General features: G+C 34.6%; 1 protein-coding gene across 5 annotated transcripts in view; it reads right to left on the bottom strand.

The window, feature by feature from the left end:
- Window positions 1-37: 37 nt before the first annotated feature.
- Window positions 38-25,887, bottom strand: part of spmap2l (sperm microtubule associated protein 2 like) — a 34,353-nt gene continuing 8,503 nt past the window's right edge. Inside the window, exons 4-9 of one of the 5 annotated variants that reach the window (XM_030145650.1) lie at window positions 25,552-25,686; window positions 21,486-21,608; window positions 14,495-14,636; window positions 13,355-13,486; window positions 12,736-12,890; window positions 38-60 (exon numbers count right to left, since the gene is read on the bottom strand). In XM_030145650.1, coding sequence (XP_030001510.1) covers window positions 12,759-12,890; window positions 13,355-13,486; window positions 14,495-14,636; window positions 21,486-21,608; window positions 25,552-25,686 — 664 coding nt within the window. In that variant the 3' untranslated portion in view covers window positions 38-60; window positions 12,736-12,758. Of the gene's footprint in view, window positions 61-3,536; window positions 4,044-6,438; window positions 6,635-12,731; window positions 12,891-13,354; window positions 13,487-14,494; window positions 14,637-21,485; window positions 21,609-25,551; window positions 25,687-25,887 lie in introns of those variants that run through there. The other 4 variants (XM_030145647.1, XM_030145646.1, XM_030145649.1 and 1 more) reach the window with 4 other exon arrangements.

Genomic DNA, 25,887 nt, shown 5'->3' with positions numbered 1-25,887 from the left:
GGGTGTACCCCGCCTTCGCCCCTATGTAGCTGGGACAGGCTCCAAGCGACCCCCGTGACCCTAGTGAGGATAAAGCGGGTTCAGAAAATGAATGAATGAATGAATAATTGGTGTAAAATGCAGTTTGTCATCTTTTCATGGTCATCATGACATTCAGAGGCTCTATAGTTACCATGGAAACACTAATGCTCTACAACATTGTAGTAAAATCCATGGAGTTGGATCAATGACACTTATTTTATGTTAAATTAACAATGTATTTTGCACAAAAAAGAAAGTTTTTCTTTAGTTTTTTTCTGTTTTGGATGTAGTAACCCTCAACTTTAACCTGAGCTTTAATGAACGTCTACATCACAGGTGTCAAACATGCGGCCCGGGGGCCAAATCTGGCCCGCCAAAGGGTCCAGTCCGGCCCTTGGGATGAATTTGTGAAAAGCAAAAATTCCACAAAGATATTAACTATCCTTTTAGTTCGAGTTCCACATTCAGACCAATTCAATCTCAAGTGGGCAGGACCAGTAGAATACTATCATAATAACATATAAATAATGACAACTTAATAGAATGGAAACAAAGACTGAAACAAGTGTACACTATGGAAAGAATGACCGCATCATTACAAATGAAAATGGATCTTTTTAAGCAGAGATGGCACATGGTCGAAGACTGTTTGTATAATTTAACTTTTTGGGTTGTTGATGAGAATTGCTCTTACAAGCCCTGACATGAGGTGTTTTGTATTTATATAGATGTGTGCATATGTATACAAATATATGAATATTTCGATATTTGGCAATGTATCTATAGATGTAGTATAATATTTGTAACAATAATAATACTATGTGGTGTAATTTTTTTTTTTTTTTATTTATGTCTTGTCTCAGATGTTTTGTTCTGTTTCATATTGTGCAAAAATCTAAATAAAAAGTAAAAAAAAAAAAAAAAAATAATAATAATAATGACAACTCCAAATTTTTCTCCCAGTAAATGTAAATATTTTCATGTATTTACACTAAAACAAAGTACAATTTCGCAAAAACTGTGAATAACCTGAACAAATATGAACAACCTGAAATGTCTTAAGTACAATTTTAACAAGATTCTGTCTGTTATTAAATGTTTTGTGTATTTGTAGATCCACTGTGATCTGTACGTTATAATGTACATGTGGAAATGATAAACTGAGGCAGAATGTTGTTAAAATGACACTTATTTTTTCAGTTTGTTCATGTTATTCACATCGTTTGAAAGGATAGCTTGTAGATGTAAACCTTTTCATCATGTAAATTTACTTTTTTCGCTCTAAAACATAGACAAAAGTTTGGAGTTGACATTATTTATATATGATTATGTTATTATTTTACCGGTTCGGCCCACTTCAGATCAAATTTAGCTGAATGTGGCCCCTGAAATAAAATGAGTTTGACACTCCTGCTCTACATTAAATATAAGAAAATACCTGATTTACACTTAGAAATGCAAAATACAGAGGAGAATTTTAGAGCGAATGGTGGAAAAATCACTTAAGAAAGGTTAAAAATAGAGAAAATTTTAGGTGGGACGTGCCACAAAAGTCACACTGGGTCTTTATGGGTTAAAAATCAAACATTATGGAGGAAGTAAAAGGTCAGAGGTGGTGATCCTGTGTGAAATGTGCTTGTGCTGCCTGTCGTCTTTTGTTGTCGAGTCAGTCCAGGGACAGGATGATCTGAGTGTGTGATGTCGGGCCATAAGAGTGTGTGGGAGTGTGTGCAGAATCTGAATGGAGGCTGGTTTTGTCTGTTGCTAAGAGGCTTCAGTGGAGTCGTGAGGAATCTGTCATTTAGGAGCTCCCAGCCTCTGTTTACGTCACTTTCTGCACCCTGACTTTTTGTTCCACTTCATGTGACAGATATAATTACTTAATCATTACTTTATTTGACTTTTTAACCACAATCCCAAAATTTATTCTGTTCTATTTCTTCCGTAAATCATCTGTTTTTAGATTTTTCTTTATTTAGGACATTCTGTTTGGAAGATCTAAGCTGGAACCACATGTCACATTTCCAAAAATAACCACACGTTACCAATTTTTCATATTGAAACCATTTGAAATTGGTCATTTTTGATGTATTATAGACCAACATTCAGATCACTTCAAGTCATTTTATTGTCAACAAAGTGGAAATTGTCTGTACACTAAAAATAACCGAAAACAAAGGATAAATCTAAAACACAGAATTAAACAAAGTCCATAACATTCATATGTCATTTATTTTTTTCATATTGAAGCTATTTGAACTGGTTGTTTTAAACATATTATAAGCCAAAACTCAGATCATTATAAGTCATTTTATTGTCAACAAAACAGCCTTCAGTGAAAATTGTCCAGTACAGGGTTAGTTGTTCTTTTTTCTATTATTCTATTTTTTTTTTTTTTTTCGTTTTGTTCTATTATTTTTTCCCCCTATGTTTTGTGTTATGTTTGTGTCTGAAATAAACTAAACTAAAATTTGTTAAAAAACAAACAAACAAACAAACAAACAAACAAACAAACAAACAAACCCATAAGTCCATAACATTCATGTCATTTATTTTTTCATATTGAAGCCATTTAAACTGGTTGTTTTTAACATATCATAAACCAAAACTCAGACCATTATAAGTAATTTTATTGTAAACAAAACAGCCTTCAGTAAAAATTGTCCAGTACAGGGTTAGTTGTTCTTTTTTCTATTATTCTATTTTTTTTTTTAATTTTTGTTTTGTTTTATTATTTTTTTCCCCCTATGTTTTGTGTTATGTTTGTGTTTGAAATAAACTAAACTAAAATTTGTTAAAAAAAAAACAAAAAACAAAAAACATAAGTCCATAACATTCATATGTCATTTATTTTTTTCATATTGAAGCCATTTGAACTAGTTGTTTTTAACATATTATAAACCAAAACTCAGATCATTATAAGTCATTTTATTGTCAACAAAACAGCCTTCAGTAAAAATTGTCCAGTACAGGGTTAGTTGTTCTTTTTTCTATTATTCTATTTTTTTTTTTAAATTTTTGTTTTGTTTTATTATTTTTTTCCCCCTATGTTTTGTGTTATGTTTGTGTTTGAAATAAACTAAACTAAAATTTGTTAAAAAAAAAAACCAAAAAAAAAAACCATAAGTCCATAACATTCATGTCATTTATTTTTTTCATATTGAAGCCATTTAAACTGGTTGTTTTTAACATATTATAAACCAAAAGTCAGACCATTATAATTATAATTAATTAATATTATTGTCAACAAAACAGCCTCCAGTACAGGGTTAGTTGTTCTTATATATATATATATATATATATATATATATATATATATATATATATATATATATATATATATATATACTTTTCAAGGTCTAGAAGAAAGCGTTTCAAAATTCCAGACTTTTCAAGGTCTGGAAGAAAGAGTTTCAAAATTCCAGACTTTTCAAGGTCTGGAAGAAAGCGTTTCAAAATTCCAGACTTTTCAAGGTCTGGAAGAAAGCATTTCAAAATTCCAGACTTTAAGGTCTGGGAGAAAGCGTTTCAAAATTCCAGACTTTTCAAGGTCTAGAAGAAAGCATTTCAAAATTCCAGACTTTTCAAGGTCTGGAAGAAAGCGTTTCAAAATTCAGGACTTTTCAAGGTCTAGAAGAAAGCGTTTCAAAATTCCAGACTTTTCAAGGTCGGGAAGAAAGTGTTTCAAAATTCCAGACTGTTCAAGGTCTAGAAGAAAGCGTTTCAAAATTCCAGACTTTTCAAGGTCTGGAAGAAAGCGTTTCAAAATTCCAGACTTTTCAAGGTCTGGAAGAAAGCATTTCAAAATTCCAGACTTTAAGGTCTGGGAGAAAGCGTTTCAAAATTCCAGACTTTTCAAAGACTTTCAAGACCTGCTCAAACACCCTGTAAGGGTAAAGTGAGCAGAACAGCAGGTCTGGAATCTTTCAGTCATTGCTGCGTAACCAAAACCGTCCTGTTCATCACTTCTGTTTTCTTTCTTCATACAGAAAAGAAATGAAGATACCCGTCACCATGGAAACCTGGAGAAACACAAACATAGCATCATACTAAAGGTCGACCAATCTCTGTTTTACACTTTTTGTCACTGTGTTCAAACTGTTTGCTGGATCATGGGACCTTCTAAATAATCCCAAAGGTTTTATTACGTGGTCTCTGAGGTGTTTCGGGGCTTTTTCAGGTCATTTTTTGTTGCTGTTACTTTAAGTATCCACTTGACTGGCCACAAGAAGCACTTGTCAAACTTGTAAGAACACTTTAAAAATATATACCCATAGTATAAACTTATTAAGCCACCTGTTCAAACCACTTGAATTTTATCATGAAGCACTTGTTAATGCTGCTGTGACCACTTCAACATCTGGAACATTCAGTAAAGTAAACCCCATCCAAAATGATCAGTCTCAATACACTACCAGAGGAGTACTGTAACCCCTCAAAAAGGTGTAGACAATTCCTGCAACACCTCAGGGAGCAAATATTAGAAACTTACACCAAAACTTGTCCATGATGACCATTTTTTGCACATACTACAGGGTAGGGAAGCAAAATTTACAATGAACATTTAGTTGTTTTTTCTCAGCAGGCACTACGTCAATTGTTTTGAAACCAAACATGCACTGATGTCATAATCATACCTAACACTATTATCCATACCTTTTCAGAAACTTTTGCCCATATGAGTAATCAGGAAAGCAAACGTCAAAGAGTGTGTGATTTGCTGAATGCACTCGTCACACCAAAGGAGATTTCAAAAATAGTTGGAGTGTCCATAAAGACTGTTTATAATGGAAAGAAGAGAATGACTATGAGCAAAACTGTTATGAGAAAGTCTGGAAGTGGAGGAAGCAACAAAAAACTTACCAAAGCTTTTATTAAAGCTCTCAAATCCAAAATCCTAAAGGATCCAACCAAATCCATGAGAAAAATGGCAATTGAACTTGAGGTAGACAACAAGACCGTTAGAAATGTAGTAAAATATGATTTGAAGTTAAAATCTTACACAAGAACACCAAAACACTTGTTGACAACAGCAACAAATCCAACTTTAGCAATTTTTGGGAATCATGTTTATAGCCGCCTTCTAGCCCAGATCTAAACCCTCTATTTGGGGCGTTTTAGAACATGCTACCAATAGAACATCACACAGCAATGTCGACCTTCTTAAAGATACTATTAAAGAAGAATGGGAGAAGTTGTCACCCGAATATTTAAGGAACACTTGCGCAAATTTCAGGAAGCGTGTGAAGGCAGTTATTGAGAACTGAATAAAAACATTTTCTATTATGTCAATTTTCTTGTGGCAAATAAATTCTCATGACTTTCAATAAACTAATTGGTCATACACTGTCTTTCAATCCCTGCCTCAAAATATTGTAAATTTTGCTTCCCCACCCTGTAGTTTTATTTACAAATGGCAAAAATGACAAAAAAAAGGACCAAAAAAAAAAAAGAAATATCCTTAACTTTTTGTTTGTAGTGTAGATGTATACTATGAGGATATTCTGGATACACCATAAATAGTTAATTAGGTAAATACTGAGTGTGCAGAATGAGGTCCAGTGCATGTATTGGTCCAACTGGTTGTCGTCCAAAACCTCTGCAGCATCAGTCAGAGCTGCTGCTGCCAGTTTCCCGCTGCTCTGGGAATATTTACCAAAGGGTTTTGTTTGGAGACAGTTCCTGTGACTCCACCCTGACTCGGCTGTTTGCACCGTTGCATCATGCAAAGTGAAATCACACGACAGATAAGTGTGTTTTCAGCATAAGATATATATTTATTAAAAAACAAACTCGTCAAGTGGAATTCGTACTAACAAATACCTGCAATCTGCATGAGAGCGTAACGGTTTATTTTTGATAAACGCTTCTGTGTTTCCTTTTGGGGACATCTTAGTTTAACCACTTCCTCTGTTTAGCTGAAAGCGGACTTTACACAACATCCTGCATGAGCTGGTTGGCACAAAACGCATGAGGCAAGAGTGTGAAGCAAAACACCAAGCAGAGAACATACTGTGGAATGTATGAGTATTTGGTGTTTTTATACACAGACCATAAAAAAAAAAAAAAAATTGCAGAATCCGCCATAATCCAACAAATACTGCTAATGTCAAGTGAATCACAAACTATTTTCTTCCAGCATTTGTTCAAATTATGAGCAAGTGGGAAGTAAAGTGTATATACAAGTAGTTTTTTTTTTTTTTTTTTTTTTTTTTTTTTTACTGAAAACCTGAAAAAAAAAACAGAGTGAAAAAAAAGGAAAATTTTAGTGTGAAAAAAATAGCAGGAAAAAAAAAGAGGGGAAAAAAATACCAGGAAAAAAAATTAGTGTGGAAAAAAAAACAAAACAGGAAAAACACTTAGTTGGTTTTAAACAGTACTAAATACTTCACATGCCTTGATGCCTTTGGGATTATTTAGAACTGTCTTCTTCCCTGGAGTCTCTGTGCAGGTTTTCCCTGGATCATCTCTGGACCTGCTGCTGTGGTCCTGCCTCTCCTGCCTTCATCATCATCATCACTCACTGATCCATATAGGGGGTGTGCTCCATAAGTGCCTTAACTGGCGACAAACTGAAAGTGAAACTAAACTTTGGACTTTCGACTGTTGACTTCTATGGGAAAAAAAAAAACATAAAAAGGCTCAGTGGGAAAAATACAAACCAGGAAAAAAATTTAGTGTGAAAAAAAAAAAAAAACACGGACAAAAAATTTAGTGTGGAAAAAGAAAAAAAAAAAAACAGGAAAAAATTTAGTGTGAAAAAATACCAGGAAAAAAATTAGTGGGGAAAAGAAATACCAGGAAAAAAATTTAGAGGGGGAAAAAATACCATGAAAAAAATTAGTGGGGAAAAGAAATACCAGGAAAAAAAATTAGTGGGGAAGTAAAGTGTATATACACGAATATATATATATATTTCTTTCTTTCTTTTTTTTTTTTACTGTGATTGACTATGTTTTGGAGACTTTTTACATTAAAACACAAATATCTGCACGTTCTACTCGTTACATTTTCTAAACAGGTTCATTACTTTAGTTTAATGTAACAGAGGGGAATTAAAATCACTTTGCATCTTTATAGACCTTCAAAACATAAAGACTGATTTTGAACCTAAATGGACAATAACTCATAGAAAAGACAACCCTCTGGTGTATTTACGATGCGTATCACACTAATAACAAGATGATGACGACATAAACAAACTGCGTAGTAAAAGTGTCATAATCATTCTATTTCTGTTGCTATTGAAAACTAATACAAAAAGTGAATGATTTTCTATTTAGCTGAAGTGGTTTAAAAGTCTCCAAATGACACTAACATGACATAAGGTTCCATTCTTTTTGCATACACTTCTCAGCAGCTACTTTTACGAAACTGTGATTTCTATTTTTTTTTCAAGTTTTGAATATTTTTCTTCACTCGATGCATGGGATGAATGAAAGGTCAAGGTCAAGTTTATTTATATAGTACATTTACAACAATGCAAAGTGCTGGACAAAGATATGGGTAAAAATTTGTGATGTCAAACAATTAAAATTTTTAATCAGATTAATCACAGGGTTGTTGTAGATTAATTTCAATGAATCCCGATTAAATATCATTCATTTTTAATCTATATTAATCACGTTTCGTTTTGCATGAGCAAACAGACTCAAGAAAGAAGGGACAATATATGCACTTAATGTGTTTATTAAACACCTTCAACAGTTTCAATAAAACAACTGTAAACAACTATTCCGTCTTGTTTTTTGTTTTTTTTGTCCTCATATTTCCATCCAGAGGCCCAACGTGCTGTTTAGTGTCTTCCATCTTTATGGGTTGGTTCTGCTGCCTGTCACTACTGGATCAACTGACCATTTGCACATGTGTGACGGTAACTCTACTTGGACAAACTGACCCAAATGCATTAGCAGAGACGTTCAGAGTCATTTTGTGTTGCAGATGGGTTAATTGCATTCAAATTTTTAATCAGATTAATCATGATGATGGATTAATCTGCATTAATGCGTTCAGTTGGACAGCTCTAATAAAAAATACAAGATATGATAAAACTAGTAAAAAAATATATAGATATATAAGATACGACATGCTAAAACTGATCAAACAGATACACAATAATAATAATAGTGATGAATAGTATCTAAAACAAAACCACAAGACACAACAAATAAAAGTCACTCACTTCTATTAAAAGCCAGCGCAAATAGGGGCGTCTTTAAAAGAGATTTAAAGTGCACATGTGAAATGTTGGGGCAAACAGGGTGTTGCTTATTAGGTCACCAAAATGAAATGACATTAACTTGATTTGTTCATTTCTGTTGCTCAAAAACTATTTCTGCAAGTGACAAGTGTTTATTTCACTAAAACGCACCCTCCTCCTCCTCCAACCCCCCCCCCCCCCCCCCCCCCCACACACACACACACACACACACACACACACACACACCTTCTACCTTGTGGTCCCGGGTCACAGTTACAGAGGGCTAATCCCAGATTAGCCTCTCAGCGCAACATGAGTTCAATCTCTTTTGATGTTGGGTCGGGCTCAAGCTGGGACCACTAACTAAAACCTGCTCTGAGGGCACATAACAGCACCGGGTCTCCACCTCTGAACCCATCCACTGAGAACATGTTTTCTGTAATGTTCACTTACAGGCTGGGGGGCTGCTAGCAGTTGAAAGGTTAACATGGTGGGCCCTTCATAAAATAAAAGTATCTGTAAATTTGTTGTGTGTGTGTGTGTGTGTGTGGAGGGAGGGGGGGGTCCATAAATGCCGAAACCAAAAGTGAAACTTAACTTTGGACATCTGACTCCTGGCATCTATGGGAAAAATAAAAAAAAACATAAAAAGGCTTAGTGGGAAAAATAAAAACTAGAAAAAAAATTTTGTGGGAAAAAAAAAAAAAAAAAAAAGGAAAAAAATTAGTGTGAAAAAAATAACAGGGAAAAAAATAGTGGGGAAAAAAAATACCAATTGAAAAATTTACTGGGGGCAAAAAAATACCTGGAAAAAAAATTACTGGGGAAAAAAATACCAGGAAAAATATTTACTGGGAAAAAAACTATCGGTTTTAAACAGTCCTAAGTACCTCACATATCACTAACTGACGCCTTTGGGATTAACCTCCTGCTGTGGTCCTGCCCCTCCTGCCTTCATCATCATAACTCACTTATCCATATGTATGCCATAACTGGCATGAAACTGAAAGTGAAACTTTACTTTGGACGTCTGATTCCCGGCGTCTATGGGAAGAATAAAAACCATAAAAAGGCTTAGTAGGAAAAATAAAAACCAGGAAAAAAATTTTGTGGGGAAAAAAAAACAGTAAAAAAAAAAACCCAGGAAAAAATTTAGTGTGAAAACAGGAAAAAATTTAGTGGACAAAATAAAAACAGGAAAAACACTTAGTCAGTGTTAAACAGTTCTAAATACCACACATATCACTAATTGATGCCTTTGGGATTATTTAGAACTGTCTTCTTCCCTGGAGTCTCTGTGCTTTATTGCCTCTCAGGTTTTCCCTGGATCATCTCTGGACCTGCTGCTGTGGTCCTGCCTCTCCTGCCTTCATCATCATCACTCACTTATCCAAATAGGGGGTGTGTTCCATAAGTGCCGTAACTGGCGTGAAACCGAAAGTGAAACTTAACTTTGGACGTCCGTGACGCAATGGGGCTTCCTGGTTGATCCTGCCAGTAGCATATGCTTGTCTCAAAGATTAAGCCATGCAAGTCTATGTACATACGGCTGGTGGAACTGCGAATGACTCATTAAATCAGTTATAGTTCTACGGGAAAAATACAAACCAGGAAAAAAAATTAGTGTGAAAAAAAAAAAACAGGAAAAAAATTTTGTGTGAAAAAAAAACAGGAGAAAAAAATTTAGTGTGAAAAAAATACCAGGAAAAAAATTTGTGTCAAAAAAATACTAGGAAAAAAAACAAGTTGGGAAAAAAATACCAAGAGAAAAAACTAGTGGGGGGGGGGAATACCAGGAAAAAAAATAGTGGGGGAAAAAATGCAGGGAAAAAAATTTACTGGGGAAAAAAATACCAGGAAAAAAATTTGTGTAAAAAAAATACTAGGAAAAAAAACAAGTTGGGGAAAAAAATACCAAGAGAAAAAAATTAGTGGGGGGAAAAATACCAGGAAAAAAAATAGCGGGGGGAAAAAAGGCTGGGAAAAAAATGCCAGGAAAAAAATTTACTGGGGAAAAAAATACCAGGAAAAAAAATAGTGGGGGAAAAAATGCCAGGAAAAAAAATACCAGGAAAAAAACATTAGTGGGGGACAAAAATACCGAGAAAAAAAATAGTGGGGGAAAAAAATACTGGGAAAAAAATGCCAGGAAAAAAATTTAATGGGGAAAAAAATACCAGGAAAAAATTTTGTGTGAAAAAACAGGGAAAAAATTTAGTGGGAAAAATAAAAAAACAGGAAAAAGACTTAGTTGGTTTTAAACAGTCCTAAATACACAATATATCACTAATTGATGCCTTTGGGATTATTTATCATCTCTGGACCTTTCTGGGCCCCATGAATTTGCCACCCCCCCCTTTCCCCCCCATTACTGCTCCCCATTTTACAGGCACCGACTGCGTTAAATAGGATTACAGTAGATTTCCATTGACTAAACTAAGGCCAGAGTGTGGTATTTTCAATCAGGCGTGACTGCTTAAAGGGGAAACAAGCTTCTGTAAAGGTTTTGGTAAATACACACACACACTGATGTTTCCTAATGAGGCGATGCTTTAAATATTTACTCATGGATACATCAGGGTTTCGCTTCTGGAGTTTTAACCGCTGGGTGAAAAGTCTCTTTAGAAATCTAATTACACACTGAATCTAAAAAAAAAAAAAAAAAAAGATGTCCTGTATATTTATGCAGCCAGTATGTGAGGATTAATGCACACGGGTATAATAAAAAATAAATCCAGTAAAAGTTCAAAGGAAAAAACTATATAAATTGGGCTTCTTAGACCTAACATCAGTCATGTTCTGTGCTCAGACTTTGCCAGAAATGTCTGTGGTTTGAAGCAGAAATATTTCATCATGACATAAATCAGTGGTTTCAATAGAACTGCAGAAAAACAGACATTACACAGGGTTCACACTGAAGTAATGGGCTTAAAATGAAAATATATGCAACACTTCTTTTTTGTTTTAATTTAGTTTGCTCATTTAAATACTATTCACTACTATTTTACATGATTTTTTCCCACTTTGTCACTTAAAAGTAGAGAAATTAATAAATAGGAATCTGAAAATGAAATAAAAATCAATGCATGTAATATAGTTTTATAACCCATTAACCCTTAGGGGTGTGAGCCTATTTTGGCCATTTCTGAGTACTTTTGATTTTGCCTTTATATACTCTGTAAAGAAATGTTTACTATACCCATGTTTGGTATCTTTTTTTCAGCACAACTTCATCTCTCTCATATGTCTATTATTTTTTCATTTTAACCTACTATATCAACATAAAAGGCTAAAAAACATTTTAAAAAATCCAATTTGAAAAAATTTATATAATTTTTTGCATAAATAACACAAAGATGCTTAACGAACCTTTTCAAAGACTTTAAAAGTGAATATTGGTTCCAAATATTAGGTATATAAAGTTAAAATTGTAATAAATTAAAACTATACTCAAATATTTGACATAAACTCTGGAATTCTCTTTATAATGAGCTGAAGGACTGTAAAAACATATTCCAACTGAAAAAAGTGTATAAAGACAGAACAATGAGATTATATGAACAGTTATAAGTTTTACATTTGGCTTCGTATTTGTTTTTGCATTTTGCGACATATTTATTTACTTATTTTGGACTGGTAAGATGTTTTTGCATCATTTTATCAGGTTTATATTTACTTATGTTTTGTACTTTCTGGACATGTAGTTTTGCACTTGGTTTTGTATTCATTTTGTACTATCTTTGGATGTATTTAGTTGGTTTGTCTGACTGTATACAGTATGATTTTATAGCTAGTTGTGTTTGGCTAACCATTAAGGCTATTATTATTTAGAAGGGGGAAGGAAATATAAGATTTTCTTCATCCTGCTGCTTTTCGAGCATGGGTGTGTACATGTTTGTTTACTTGATGATTATTGAATGTTTGCTGATGAAAGGCACAGCCATGAATGAAATAAATGAAATAAATAAAAAATAAAAGCATATCTTTACATAGGCGTTTTCTCCAGTCCCCCCCCTCCGGTCCTCCCGGTTTCCGCATCTGGTTCAGGTGGGGGTCATTTTCACCCTTACCTGTAATGCTAATGCAGTCTGTGGATTAGAATCCGCAGCTTTGGCCTGTTTTTATCCGTTTTGAAAAAGGACAAAAATATAATGCCTCCCCCCAACTCAGTTTCATATTTTTATTCACGTTTGTTTGCTCTGGTTTCAAAACATCATATCTCCAGGTGTATTTGCTTTATCAACATCAAATAAAAAGTGGGAGAGTGTTTCAAGTCTACACTTTCGAATGCAACTGCATGATCGACTTCCTACGCTACGACATGTTGAAAATGTCATGTGATTCAGTCAGAGGGGCCGGGACCGTGGACCCCTAAGGGTTAAAGTAGAAAACTATCAAATAGGAATCTGAAAATTAAATAAGGTTTGATGCTTCATAAGTCTAATCTTTAAAGGTGATCACAAACCAGCTTCATGTTTGAGACTCCAGTTTGCACAGACTGGATCGTGACTCACTTTGTGGAGTTGTCGAAGGCCTCTCAGCTGTTCAGGCTTTGCCTCGGGTGCCACTCTGGTTCTCGTGAAGGGATGTAGTCTTTGGAAAGCTGCTTCGGTGTTGCGAGGAGTTCAACACGTTCGCTCGCTGTGGCTCTCCTCGCCGCCCTCGAAACCTGTTTTTTTTTTTAAATGGACACACAAATGATTAATGACATCAGATTTACCAAAACACAAACCAGAAACATAAATACATAAAAACACATCTCAAAAATTAACGGCTGATGAAATAAATCCTGCCATTGCGTGCGAATATACAATACATTAAATAGTCATTTGGCAGAAAATGATTGGAAACTCCCATAATTATGTGAAAAAATTATGGGAGCTTTATAGTTTATGACAGAAATACTTCAACAGCTGGAAAACATCTTAATTGACTGTGTGATGTTGAGACACTCAGCCGCCTCCAAGACTATTTTATAAGAATGATCCAAAATGGTAATGATCCATTACTGTTATTGATCCTGTGGAGTTTTATTAAAATAATTACTGAAATGTTTTGAGTGATTACAAAATAAAAACTCTGTGATGAGATGATGTTAATAATGAAGAGAAATCAGTGAGTGGATGGTCTTACGGTCCAGATGGATTCCTCCGGACATCTCAGCTCATAACAGATGTTGCTCTGCCTCAGTCTGGGCAGTGACAGCTGGACCAGACGCTTTGAGATCCGAGCCGTTCTGGAGGCGAAAGAAACGACGGACGCACTCTAAGGAACAAAGCGGTGGAGAAGTTCAGAGTTTGTACAGGAGATCATTTTCTGAGCATGTCATCATCAGTATCAGAATCAGAATAGTGTTTATTGTCATTGTGTGTGCAATGAAATTAGAGTGATACTCGCAGAACAATACGAATAAAAAAAACTATGTAAGAAAATAAGAATAGAGCAAATATAAAACTACAAAAACTAAAAAGTAAAATAAGAAAATGGAATCTAGCATTTTACAAAAAGTAAAATAAGAATAGAACTAAAGGAAAAATAAAATAAAAACAGACAAAATATAAATAGACACAATATTAACTGTATGTATACAAGTCTATAAAACAGTACATATATATGTATAAATATTGAATAAATATTGCATTGTTACTGCGAGAACAGAGGATTTTGCGTGAACTTTAGAGGATTATTGCACATAATTCACATTATACATTACAATCTCCGCTCAATGAACACTTTGAAACTATTTGTTCCAAATATAAGGACTGAATTAGAAAATTAGAAAAAAACTGCTTTTGGTTTTCTGCTCCAAATGCCTGAAACAAGCTTCAGTCTGAGCTCCATCTACAAACAAGGATTCCTTTGACTCATTTTAAAGAGAGTTAAAACTCTGGAATCAAGATTTGTAAATGGTTTGTAAATGTTTTGATTCAATGTATATGTTTTTTTTCTATGTTTGCAAATGCTTCTATTATTGTAAAACTGTAATGATGTGACTGTATCGCTGCCGTCTGGGCCAGGTCTAACTTGAAAAAGAAATCCCCATCTCAATGGGAACAACCTGGTAAAATAACGGTTAAATTAAAACATTTTAAAAAATTATACAGGGTTATTGCACATGCATGACATTGCATCATAAAGTGTAAGTCATGTAAAGACTAGAAAATCCCTGGGTAAGGAGTAGGTGAATATTGGGATAAAGCACAAAGTACAGTATGTGAGTGACAAGAACACAAAATACCAGATGTAAATCCCAAACACAAGGATGGATCTGACCTCTCGGTTGCTCTGAAAGTCTGGATGGTTCATTTTGGGGTTGGAGAGCTGCAGCAGTCGGGGTGTGATCACAGTGGTTTTCAGTTTGGGATCAACGTGCCACATTGGACAGTTATTCTCACACTGAGGTGTATGAGGAGGCCTGAGGAACAAACACACACAACAGCGCTAAAATCATCTGTACTGACCTGTATTACAGAGTAAACTACAAATATGCATCATTTTTAAGAGTATATTCAACCCATAAATACCCAAACATCCACTGGTGACCAAAAGCATCTACCTGTTGATCCACTAATCATATCAATCCATGGAAATAATTGGTGTAAAATGCAGTTTGTCAGCTTTTTATGGTCAGCAGGTATGACCCATTTGGATGTTCAGAGGCTCCAAAATGAATGTGGAAACACCATCATCTTCTACAACACTGATTCACCAGTAAAACCCACAGAGTTGGATGAATGACAGTGGATGGAAATGCTTATTTTTACATTCAGATATTGATATCTTTGCTGAAACAGGCACATTTCTTCAGTTTTCTCTGTTTTGATATAACAACTTTGAATTTACACCAAGTTTTCATCTAGAACATCTAGATTGCGTGTGGGAAATTAAATATAAGGAAATACATGATTTACTGTGGAAAAAACAAAATACAGAGCGTAATATTATAATAAATGATGATAAATCACTTAAGAGTTAAATAGAGAGAGACCTTAATTTGGGAACTGCCACAAAAGTAGCACTGGGTCTTTATGGGTTAATTAACATTGTTCTAGTATGGATGCTGTATTATATTTTCACATTATATTAAGCTCTGATTCCTTATCATGCTGTATTTTTTTTTTTTTTTTTTTTTTTTTGTTAAATTTTATTCTTAAAGTCAGTGGTTCCCAAACTTTTTTGGCTCAAGCCCACTGAAAATGTATTTTATGTCTTCTTAGGACTGAAATTTAGAGAAATATATCTTAAATTATTGCCATGTCTACATTTTTACTGACTCTCCAACTTTCAGAAGTGTCAGAAAGTCTCTTCTTTGCATCTTATTATGTTATGTTTTTGTTGTTGCCTCTTTTACGTCGTTATATAGTTTTGTCATTTTCTGCATTTCACATATACATAAACGGTAAAAAAAAAAAAAAAAAAACCTTTCCAGAGAATACTCTTCTGCTATTTTAATTCAGGTAATGAATTCATATTTCATATTATTGTTGTGGTGACCCCGTAAAAATAGCTCTATGACCTATTTTGGGTCTTTAATTTACGTTTGGTTAAGGCAGCTTTAGAATAAAACTGATGATCAACACTTCCATAAAAGGCACAGATACAGGCAGTACTTTTTCAAAAATGTGATATTATGGTATGATCATATTCTATTATGCTGTGAGTTTGTTATTACTGCTTTAATTTAAATGTGAAATTGTTTGCTGGCCTATCCATATGGTCATTTTATATAAATCTAATACAATATACTGAATTTATTAATGTACACAATTTCATGATATATACATTACCCATGCCACAACAATGCACACTAGAAAAAACATTTGTTTCAGTCAGAGTTAGGGATGTATATTGGCAAGAATTTAATTATATTATACATAAAGTGATATATTTAGTAGGCAAGACATTTTTAAGTTGAGGAAAACTGTCATTATATGAAGAAAACACCAACATATGCATGAAAATGGGTAAATATCAGCAATTATGTTTTGGTTTTGAACTGAAAAAATAATCCAGACATTAATTTTTACATGTAAAATATATACCGGTATATTAAAAAAAATCAACTACTTCTTGAGAACCGAAACATTATGTATATAAATAAATAAATAAATAAATAAATAAATATTTCTTTATGCTCAAGCCAGGGGTTTTTGTTTGATTTCTAATGAACCTGTACATGTTCTTTGTCCTTAAATCTGTTTAATTGTGTCACTAGAACCTGATTTAGATTTTGGTTTTGGTGAAACATGGTAAGAGGATTACATTTTGTGCCTTGATGATAATTACTTTTTAAACTAGGACGTGAAAACAGTGATTAGTGTCGTCCAGGTTTTTAATCGCAAATAAAACCATCTCCGTTATTACAGTGAATTAAAAAGTAAACCCTGGATGAGTCGGTGCTTTTCTTCTGCTGTGTTCAGGTTTTATAAAAAGACTTCCGTGGCTGTCTGCGATCGTCCCAGGGGTCCTGAACTTTGGACAATGAGCTCTATTGTCTCCGATCCTTGGTCTCCCGCAGTCTGACACTGAAATAACAGATGTCCAAAGGCTGGCTTCCTCCAGCAGTTTGGAGACATTAGTGTTGGACCTGAGCCTCGAGATGCCTGGAGCCTTTTCTTTAGATTAAATATGATATTCTGTCATGATTCGAGCATAGAGTTTGGCTCGTATACTGTATGTGGACCCCCTCAGGGAAAATAAAAGATTTAGACAAAAACCACTGGTGACATAGAAGTATGTTGAGGATATCTTTCAAACTAAATTCTGGAGGAGTACATTGTGGTGATGGTGAACAAACTATAGTTTCAACAACAATATAGAAATGATGTTTCACTTGATATAGTTTGTTATTCTTGGCTGCGTTCTGTGTGTTATACTCCATAAACCTCTATTTTATACAAATAAAATATGCATTAGTGTTGATTAAAAACATTAGACATTTAGACTGAATGTTTTTTGAGACCTTTTCTGGAGAATCTTTAATCACTGATTCATTTTACAGATTTTAAAGACAGCATTTAATCTCTGGAATCAAGACTTGGTCTGTAAATGTTTCGACTGATTGTATATGCTTTTTTTTTCTATGTTTGCAAATGCTTTTATTATTATAAAACTGCACAGATGTGACTGTATCGCTGCTGACTTGGCCAGGTCTCCCATGAAAAAGAGATCTCCCATCTCATTGGGTCCAACCTGCGTAAATAAACGTTAAATTAAAAAAAACAACTAGAAAAGCACTCTGAGAGCGCAGACCTCCGCCAAGGCAGATAAGTGTCCCCCCCCGATCACCACCAAAATTTAATCATTTGTTCCTTGTGCCAGTATCAATATTTCCTGAAATTTTCATCCAGATCTGTCCATAACTTTTTGAAAGATCCGGATCAGTCTTTGCCATTTGATAGAACACCCCATTGTAAATCCCTGAGTCAAATTGCATGAGATTTGCACAATTCCCCCATATTGTGATTTCCACCATAAATATTAGTCCCATATTTATTTTACCTATATTTTAAGATTCCTTGACCATGAAAACATACCATTAGCAACTGGATTCATAATTATATCCTTATTAGTTCAGTAGTTATTCACGAAAATCACATTTCTCGTAATGGCGGTTTTCTTCTGGATCTAGCTCCTTAAGTATTAAAGCTACATGAAATCCGGTGGCATACTCCCGATGCGGAACTGACTGAGCTACATGATGGCGCTTGTCAGAAATTTCTACCTTTAATATTAAAGGCACAGTAGGCCAAAAAGTAAGGGCACCCCCATTTTTTATATAAATTGAGATAAAATCCGCCTTCTGGATCAGATCCGGATCAGCCTTTGAAATGTGATAGAGGACCCAATTGTCAATTCCTGAGTTAAATTTCATGAGTTTTGGTCAATAATTAAGCGAGATATTGGGAAACGAAAATTTTGGCCCCATTTACCACAATGTTAACGAAAATTTCAAAGTGATCCAGAATCCAGGATTTCTTCCGGATCACCCCCAAAAGTTAATCATTTCTTCCTTATCCCATTTCCAACAAACCCTGAAAATTTCAGCAAAATCTGTCCATAACTTTTTGAGTTATGTTGCACACTAACGGACAGACAAACAGACAAACAAACAAACCCTGGCAAAAACATAACCTCCTTGGCGGAGGTAATAACAATCAAATACATGACACAACATACTCTGTATTGCACGGATCTCTACTATTACCTCCGCCAAGGAGGTTATATTTTTGCCGGCATTGCTTTGTCTGTCTGTCCATGTGCAAGATAACTCAAAAAGTTATGGACAGATTTAGATGTAAATTTCAGGAAATGTTGATACTGGCACAAGGAACAAATGATTAAATTTTGGTGGTGATTGGGGGGGGGGCACTGATCTGTCTTGGCGGAGTTCTGCGCTCTCCGAATGCTTTTCTAGTTTATTATGTGGGGACCACGGATGAAAATTAACACTGACGCTAACTCCGGCATATTTACATGTTATACTGAAATGGAATGTGTGAATGTGTTCATTAATGTGCACTGTCCCACCTAAATAAAGACACATACATATATCTTTTCCTTTTAATATTTGCGGGTAAAAGTTTTTATCTGTTTTATCTGCTTGTCTGTTTTATCTATTTATCAGATTTTTGTTTGTTTGTTTCTCTCATGCCTATACTTTTTATTGCTTCCATGCTGTAATGCTTTTCATGTTTTATGTAAAGCACACTGAATTGTCTTGTGCATGAAATGTGCTATATAAATAAACCTGCCTTGCCGTACCTTCCTAGATTTAGAGGAGTTTATATGTGATCTCATGCCGTAGTAGGATTAATGTAGGAGTTATTACAGGGAGCTGGTTATTTAAGTGCAAATGTAAAATAAAAAGCAGTGGGATTAAATATTTTGAGGATCAGAAATGTGGACTCATGAACAAGAGCTTGACTCACTTCGAGGAAGATAAATTAAAAGATGAATAAATTAGATAAAATTTGCAAATAAGATTTTGTCTAAATGGGCAAAATCAGTGAAATACTGTGTCGACCATGGACAAAAGAATTGCAGTGGGTGAATCCTAGCAGAAAATAGACCATTTGTTCATTCATTATTAATTATGGAGGATGTTTTCACTCTGTCCTCTAAATAGGTCTATCAGTGTTAGTTTTGTGTACATAATCCACAGGAAAAATATGACAATCTGAAATCAAATGTCAAAATATGAAGTGCAATATTAGACCTACTGTTGTTCACAGTCTTCATTCTGTTGAATAAAAAAATGGTTGAACTCACTTTTGCTACTTGCACCTCTGTTATTTAATCAAGATATTTAAGACTTGTTAAGGACCTGCAGAAAACCTACAACAGGGGTGTCAAACATAAGGCCTGTGGGCCAAAACCAGACTGCCAAAGGGTCCAATCTGGCCCATGGGGTGAATTTGTGAAATGCAAAAACGACGATGAACATATTAACCCTCAAGGATGTCAGTCATTTTAGTTCAGGGGCCACATGCAGACTAATTTGATCTCAACCGGACCAAACCAGTGAAATACTGTCATAAAAACCTGTAAATAATGACAACTCCAAATTTTTCTCTTTGTTTTAGTGTAAAAATTTAAATGACGGAAGTTACAAATGCTGACTGGCTTAATATGTGGAAGATACACCAAACATCCACTACTACGAATAATGGGGTATGAGATTCCAATGTGCTGTGATGTACTGTATTTTTTTTTAACTTATCTGATGGAAATGTAGTGGGAAACGACATATACTTGGTTAAGATACTTTTAGTAGCTTGCAAAAAAGCTATCACAAGGAACTGGGGAAAGACAGAATCACCAACACAGGACCAGTGGATAGCAATTATTGATGGAATATACACAAACTGGAAAGGGTGACTCAAAGACAGTGACTACAATAAGGTCAAATGGACAAAAAGTGGAACAAAGGGACCGTTTATAGAGCTAAGAATGGTGGAAAGACTTGATAAAGCAAATGTACTGAAATATGTGTAATGGACCCAAGCAATGCTGGTTTGTTCGTTTTTTTGTTGTTTTGTCAAATATGTGTAAAAAATTTCAATTAAAAAAAAAATTAAATGACATTAGAATGTTTACATTTACAAACTATCCTTTCACAAAAAATGTGAATAACCTGAACAAATATGAACCTGAAATATCTTAATTAAGAGAAATAAGTGCAACTTTAACAATATTACTAAATGTTTTAGGCTTTAGTATATCTGTAAAACTGCAATCTGTAAATTTCAAAGCACATGTCTAAATGAGAAGTGGCATAATATTATTAAAAATTGTACTTATTTTTCTTTTTTTCTAGTTAATAACCTTTTTATTGGGGCATATTTTCAGTATACAGGGTGGGGAAGCAAAATGTACAATATTTTGAGGCAGGGATTGAAAGACAGTGTATGACCAATTAGTTTATTGAAAGTCATGAGAATTTATTTGCCACAAGAAAATGTACATAATAGAAAATGTTTTTATTGTATGTGTCCTCCTTCTTTCTCTACACGCTCCTTCTTCACACGCTTCCTGAAACTTGCGCAAGTGTTCCTCAAATATTCGGGTGACAACTTCTCCCATTCTTCTTTAATAGTATCTTCCAGACTTTCTCGTAATAGTTTTGCTCATAGTCATTCTCTTCTTTCCATTATAAACAGTCTTTATGGACACTCCAACTATTTTTGAAATCTCCTTTGGTGTGACGAGTGCATTCAGCAAATCACACACTCTTTGACGTTTGCTTTCCTGATTACTCATATGGGCAAAAGTTTCTGAAAAGGTATGGATAATAGTGTTAGGTATGATTATGACATCAATATATGTTTGGTTTCAAAACAATTGACGTAGTGCCTGCTGAGAAAAAACAACTAAATGTTCATTGTAAATTTTGCTTCCCCACCCTGTACATATCCTCTCAGCACAGGTATAAGCATGTCCAATTTTCCAGTTTTCCAAAAACCAACTAACAACAAACAAAAAAAACATTCACTCAATTACTGTACTTACTTTTCTTAAGGAATTCAAGGTTGCTTAAGGTTGTTCATATTATTCATATTTTTTAAAGGATAGTTTATAGATGCATACATTTTTTAACAAGAAAAGTTTAGAGTTGACATTATTTATAGGTTATTATGTTATTATGTTACTGGTTCCACTGAATGCGGCCTGAACTAAACTTTGTTCTACCGCTTCATTTCTGAATGTGGTGTTTTGCGTTTCTCATTAGATTTCACTTAAGTGATTGCGTTGTGGTTCTCACCCTGTTTCCTGGGAGCTGCGACTCCTGGTTCTGGGCGTTGACAAGCGGACAATGCGCTCGTACTGGGACGCCTTGGAGGAAGGATGGCGTGTCTTCCTGAAGACGCTCGCATCCTCCTCCATCCTGCAGGAAAATGGAAGTTATTACCACATCCATTACACATTGTGTTGTGTGTCTGGGACTAAAGAATGTCTCAAACAGGGGGAAGGCGAAGTGTGTGTGTGTGTGTGTGTGTGTGTGTGTGTGGGGGGGGGGGGGGGCGGTAAAGAACAATGGAGACGCAGCAACACAAAGAGCTGAGACTGGAAAATGTCTCCAGTGCTCAAAAATACAGAAATGTTGTTAAACACTTACTCGAGACTATGGAGTGACACGTGTCCACTATTAGATGTCGTCTGTGGAACATTTGACTGGGCTCTGACATCAAAGGGATAATGTTTAAAATGTGGCGTCCAGAAGTCAAGTTGTCTGTTGATATTCTACATTTTTCTTCTTGTCAACAAATCTCATTAAAAGACCAAAAAAACAACAATGAACAATGAAAACAATATTGGACAATTCCACACACTCACTCCATGACAGTCACAGGAGCATGTTGAGTGAGACTGATTCCACCCAGATCAGATACACCACTGAACCACACAGGAAATCATTCCCGTCTGTGACCATCAGACTGTTTAATTCCACCTAATACCCATATAATTAGAATTACACACAACTCTGTTTTTGCAAACTTATTATGTATATTTCTTTAATTATCATACTGATAATATACATACATATATACATTTAGTTTTCTACAGATTTTTAAATTAGAAGTCTTTTATTTACTGTTTTGTACAGCAAGTTTTTTTAGAGTATATACTAACCTTATTGTCAACCTGGTTACTAACCTGCCTGTTTTGTTCTGTCTGTTTTTTTGTCTTCTTGTGCTGTATGCAAAGCTGCTGAATACTTGAATTTCTCCCTCTGTCCATCCATCTATCATCCATCCATCACATATTGTACAAATTGCTTTGTGTCTGAATAAAGTAGTAGGTAAATAAATAAATAAATAAATAAATATGTACATTTAGAGCTTTATGTAGCCTATATTTATATATTTCTTTCTGTTTCTGTTGTATTGAGAATTCTTTCCTGCTACTTTTTATTCTTTGTGAATGGAGCGACTGCAACACCCAATAATATTCTGATTCTGAAATGATCCCATAAACAAGTGTTGTTTGTGTTGCCAGAGATGATTTCTCTGCACCACAGAAATCCACCACTGTGCAAAAAAATAAAACACGACCAACAGCCTACAGCTACTCTGAAAATACTCTAAACCAATTCCAACCAAACCAAAACCAACCAAACTAATTCCAAACCACTTCTGCTTGGTCTTTGTTAAAGCTACAGTTTCCAGCTGTTTTAATAAATAAATAAATAGAATAGCACTTAAAGGTTTCAAATCTTTATCTTGTGTTAAAGCCGGTTACAACTCAAGTATGTGCCCGTCCATCGAGATTACGCAAAAATGACAGCGCCGATTTCCAAAAAGTTTGGCAGAAGGATAAGATGTAGGTCACAGACAAACACACACAACACATTCTGAAGCAAATAAAAAGAAATAAAGGGTGGAATCTGGCAGTATTCATCTCTTTCTTTAACATTGTTAACACTGTAACAGTCAATTACACTAAGCAGTGACACCAACTGGAAAATGTAGATGATTACACTGGTCAACAACAAATTTATTGTTTAAGTTTTTTGAGCTGATTTAGGATAATTTCGGTGTGCTGAATCCAAAAATCACATTAATTTTGCTCGATCAGGTCAACTTTCTGAACTACGCTACATATTGGCTTTTTAACATTTTTGCTTACATTTATGGGCATTTTCACATCATATGATACAAAATTCTTTCATATTTCTTGCAATAAACGAGTTCTGAAGATTTTACTTTTGCCAATTTATGATTGTTTTTTTTAATATTACAGGTGAATGAAATGGCTTCCACTAGAAGATCTTGCAAAAATAAGCCTGACGTATTCTGCTACATCTGCGGTGAATACACCATTGTACCTAACAGGAATCCTGTTAGAAAATGATTTTTTTTCTCTTAAAACCTATTTTGGGTGAGAACTATATAAAAAAATCAACTGATAAAGTCACAAAAATATAATCAATTTTGTGAGAAGATCAAATTTTTCAAAATCAAATTAGCAAAAAAACCTGACCTGATTGAGAAAAACAGATGTCATTTTTGGATTTAGCGGTGCAAAATGGTCCTAATTCAGTTGAAAAAAACCTAGACGACTTGCAAAAAACATTTTTTTGCAACCCAGTGTAATTAGTGGTTTGTTTAGGGTTTAGGAGCAGGAAGAAGAGACTACGACCTCTCGGAGTAAACCTCTAGTTCTACAGTATATGTGTCCTGGTTTATGAGATTTATGCCATCCCCATTGAACTATTCCACCACATGCACTTTTAGATCTAATGTGAAAGCATATATTTGGCAGATGGGTAACATAGCAAATCCAAATTCCAGTTTTATTTTAACTTAAAGGTGCTGTAATAAAATAAACTTTATCTACCGAGTCCTAGAAGAGCTCACAAGAAAAACAGAAGTCTTATAATGTAACATACACTGTTGTTGGAATATAATATTTCACCTCTTCTCATAAAATGACTGTAACAATGTGATTTATTCTTGATAAAGTGTAACTGGGACTAAATATGTGACCATTGCACCAGGTCAAAGGGGATTACTGATGTGTATAAACAGGAAAAAAAAAAGAGGAATGTGTCCGAAAACAAAATTATTCCAACTTTACACTGCAAAAATCAAAATCTTACCATGTGTATTTTTCTCATTTCCAGTCAAAATATCTCATCACACTTAAAATAAGACATAATCACCTGAAAAGTAACTTGTAAGTGAGATATAGGAACTTATTTTTAGACAATAGATCTTGAAAATCTTATTTCAAGAAATCTTACCAAGATAATTTTCACTTGTTCCATTGGCAGATTTTTTTTGCTTGAATTAAGCAAAAAAAAATCTTGAATTAAGCAAAATATAAATAAATAAATAAAAACTATTAATGGAACAAGTGAAAATTATCTTGTTAAGATTTCTTGAAATAAGATTTTCAAGATCTATCGTCTAAAAATAAGTTCTTATACCTCACTGAAAAGTTACTCTTAGGCGATTATGTCTTATTTTGAAGTGTGATGAGATATTTTGACTAGAGATGAGAAAAATACATTGGTAAGACTTTGATTTTTTGCAGTGTAAGAGCAACAGCGAACATGCAAAATATAATGTATCTGCATAACCTCAATGTGAATATTTTATAAAATCCAAAATACTTCTGCAAATACAGTTTGTGTTGAAAAAAAAAAGTGCTATTTTTGAAACTGGACTATTCTTGAACTCTTCTGTTCTTCTTGAATGACTGATGTGATGTGAACAGCTTAATGACCTCAGAATATGTATAGATTTAGTTGACAGTGAACTAATAGATCTAATAAAATAATCAAATAAACTGATTATGTCTTCGTCTTTACAAATTATACTGAATGTAATCTGCTTTAAACCAAATCTGCAGGTGATGCTGTCGTCTTCAATTACAGTAAAGTCATGTTTACTGTGGGGCTGGACTTCCTGTGTGGGCTCCTGATTGAGTTACAGTGCATGTTACTGTGCTCTTAATGTGACAGCTGTTGGAAGAACATGTCAAAATAAAAGCCTGAGGAGCAGTAAGTATCATCACATTTTGTCCTCCATTAACACAGTCTGACAGCTCCCATGGGCGACCGCCTCCGACCGGAATGCACCTGCTGGCACTGCTCCCGAACATCACTTTACAGTTTCTACTTCCTGAATCGACTCGGCATCAAAAGCATCAGAGGGAAAAATGTCATTACTCTTGAGCTTCGCAAACATTTCCACTAATATGTCGATGCGGCTGAACACGCGGAGGTTGTGTAGCGTCGACACAAACAGAAGTCCTCTCATGCTTCTTTGATAGAGTCATCAATAATGTTTAAGGGGTGGGGGGTGCAGACGGGCTGCAGTTACCTCCAGTGGTCCTCCCATGCTGAGAAGTCTCTTTTGTTCTTGGACAGGTATTGGATTCTTGTACTTGGAACAGCTCCGAGCGCTGAAGAGGAGATGGGCCGGATGGGCTCCTGGTTACCCCAACTCAGCTTGTCACTGGACGATGGAAGTAAAAAAAAAAAAGAAGGAAAGTTTCCAACAATCAGATCGGAGATGATGAAAATAATAGTGCAGATCATAAAAACTAACTATTTGACAAAAACAAGATGTGAAAAAACAGATTTATTAGCTGGAATAAAAACAAGAAATGAGGCTGTACCAAAAAAAAAAAAAAAAAAATCCATGTAATCCCAAAAT

The sequence above is a fragment of the Sphaeramia orbicularis genome, chromosome 10, assembly GCF_902148855.1.
Source record: "Sphaeramia orbicularis chromosome 10, fSphaOr1.1, whole genome shotgun sequence".
Classification (NCBI taxonomy): Eukaryota; Metazoa; Chordata; class Actinopteri; order Kurtiformes; family Apogonidae; genus Sphaeramia; species Sphaeramia orbicularis.
This window is presented reverse-complemented; position numbering and strand designations above follow the sequence as displayed.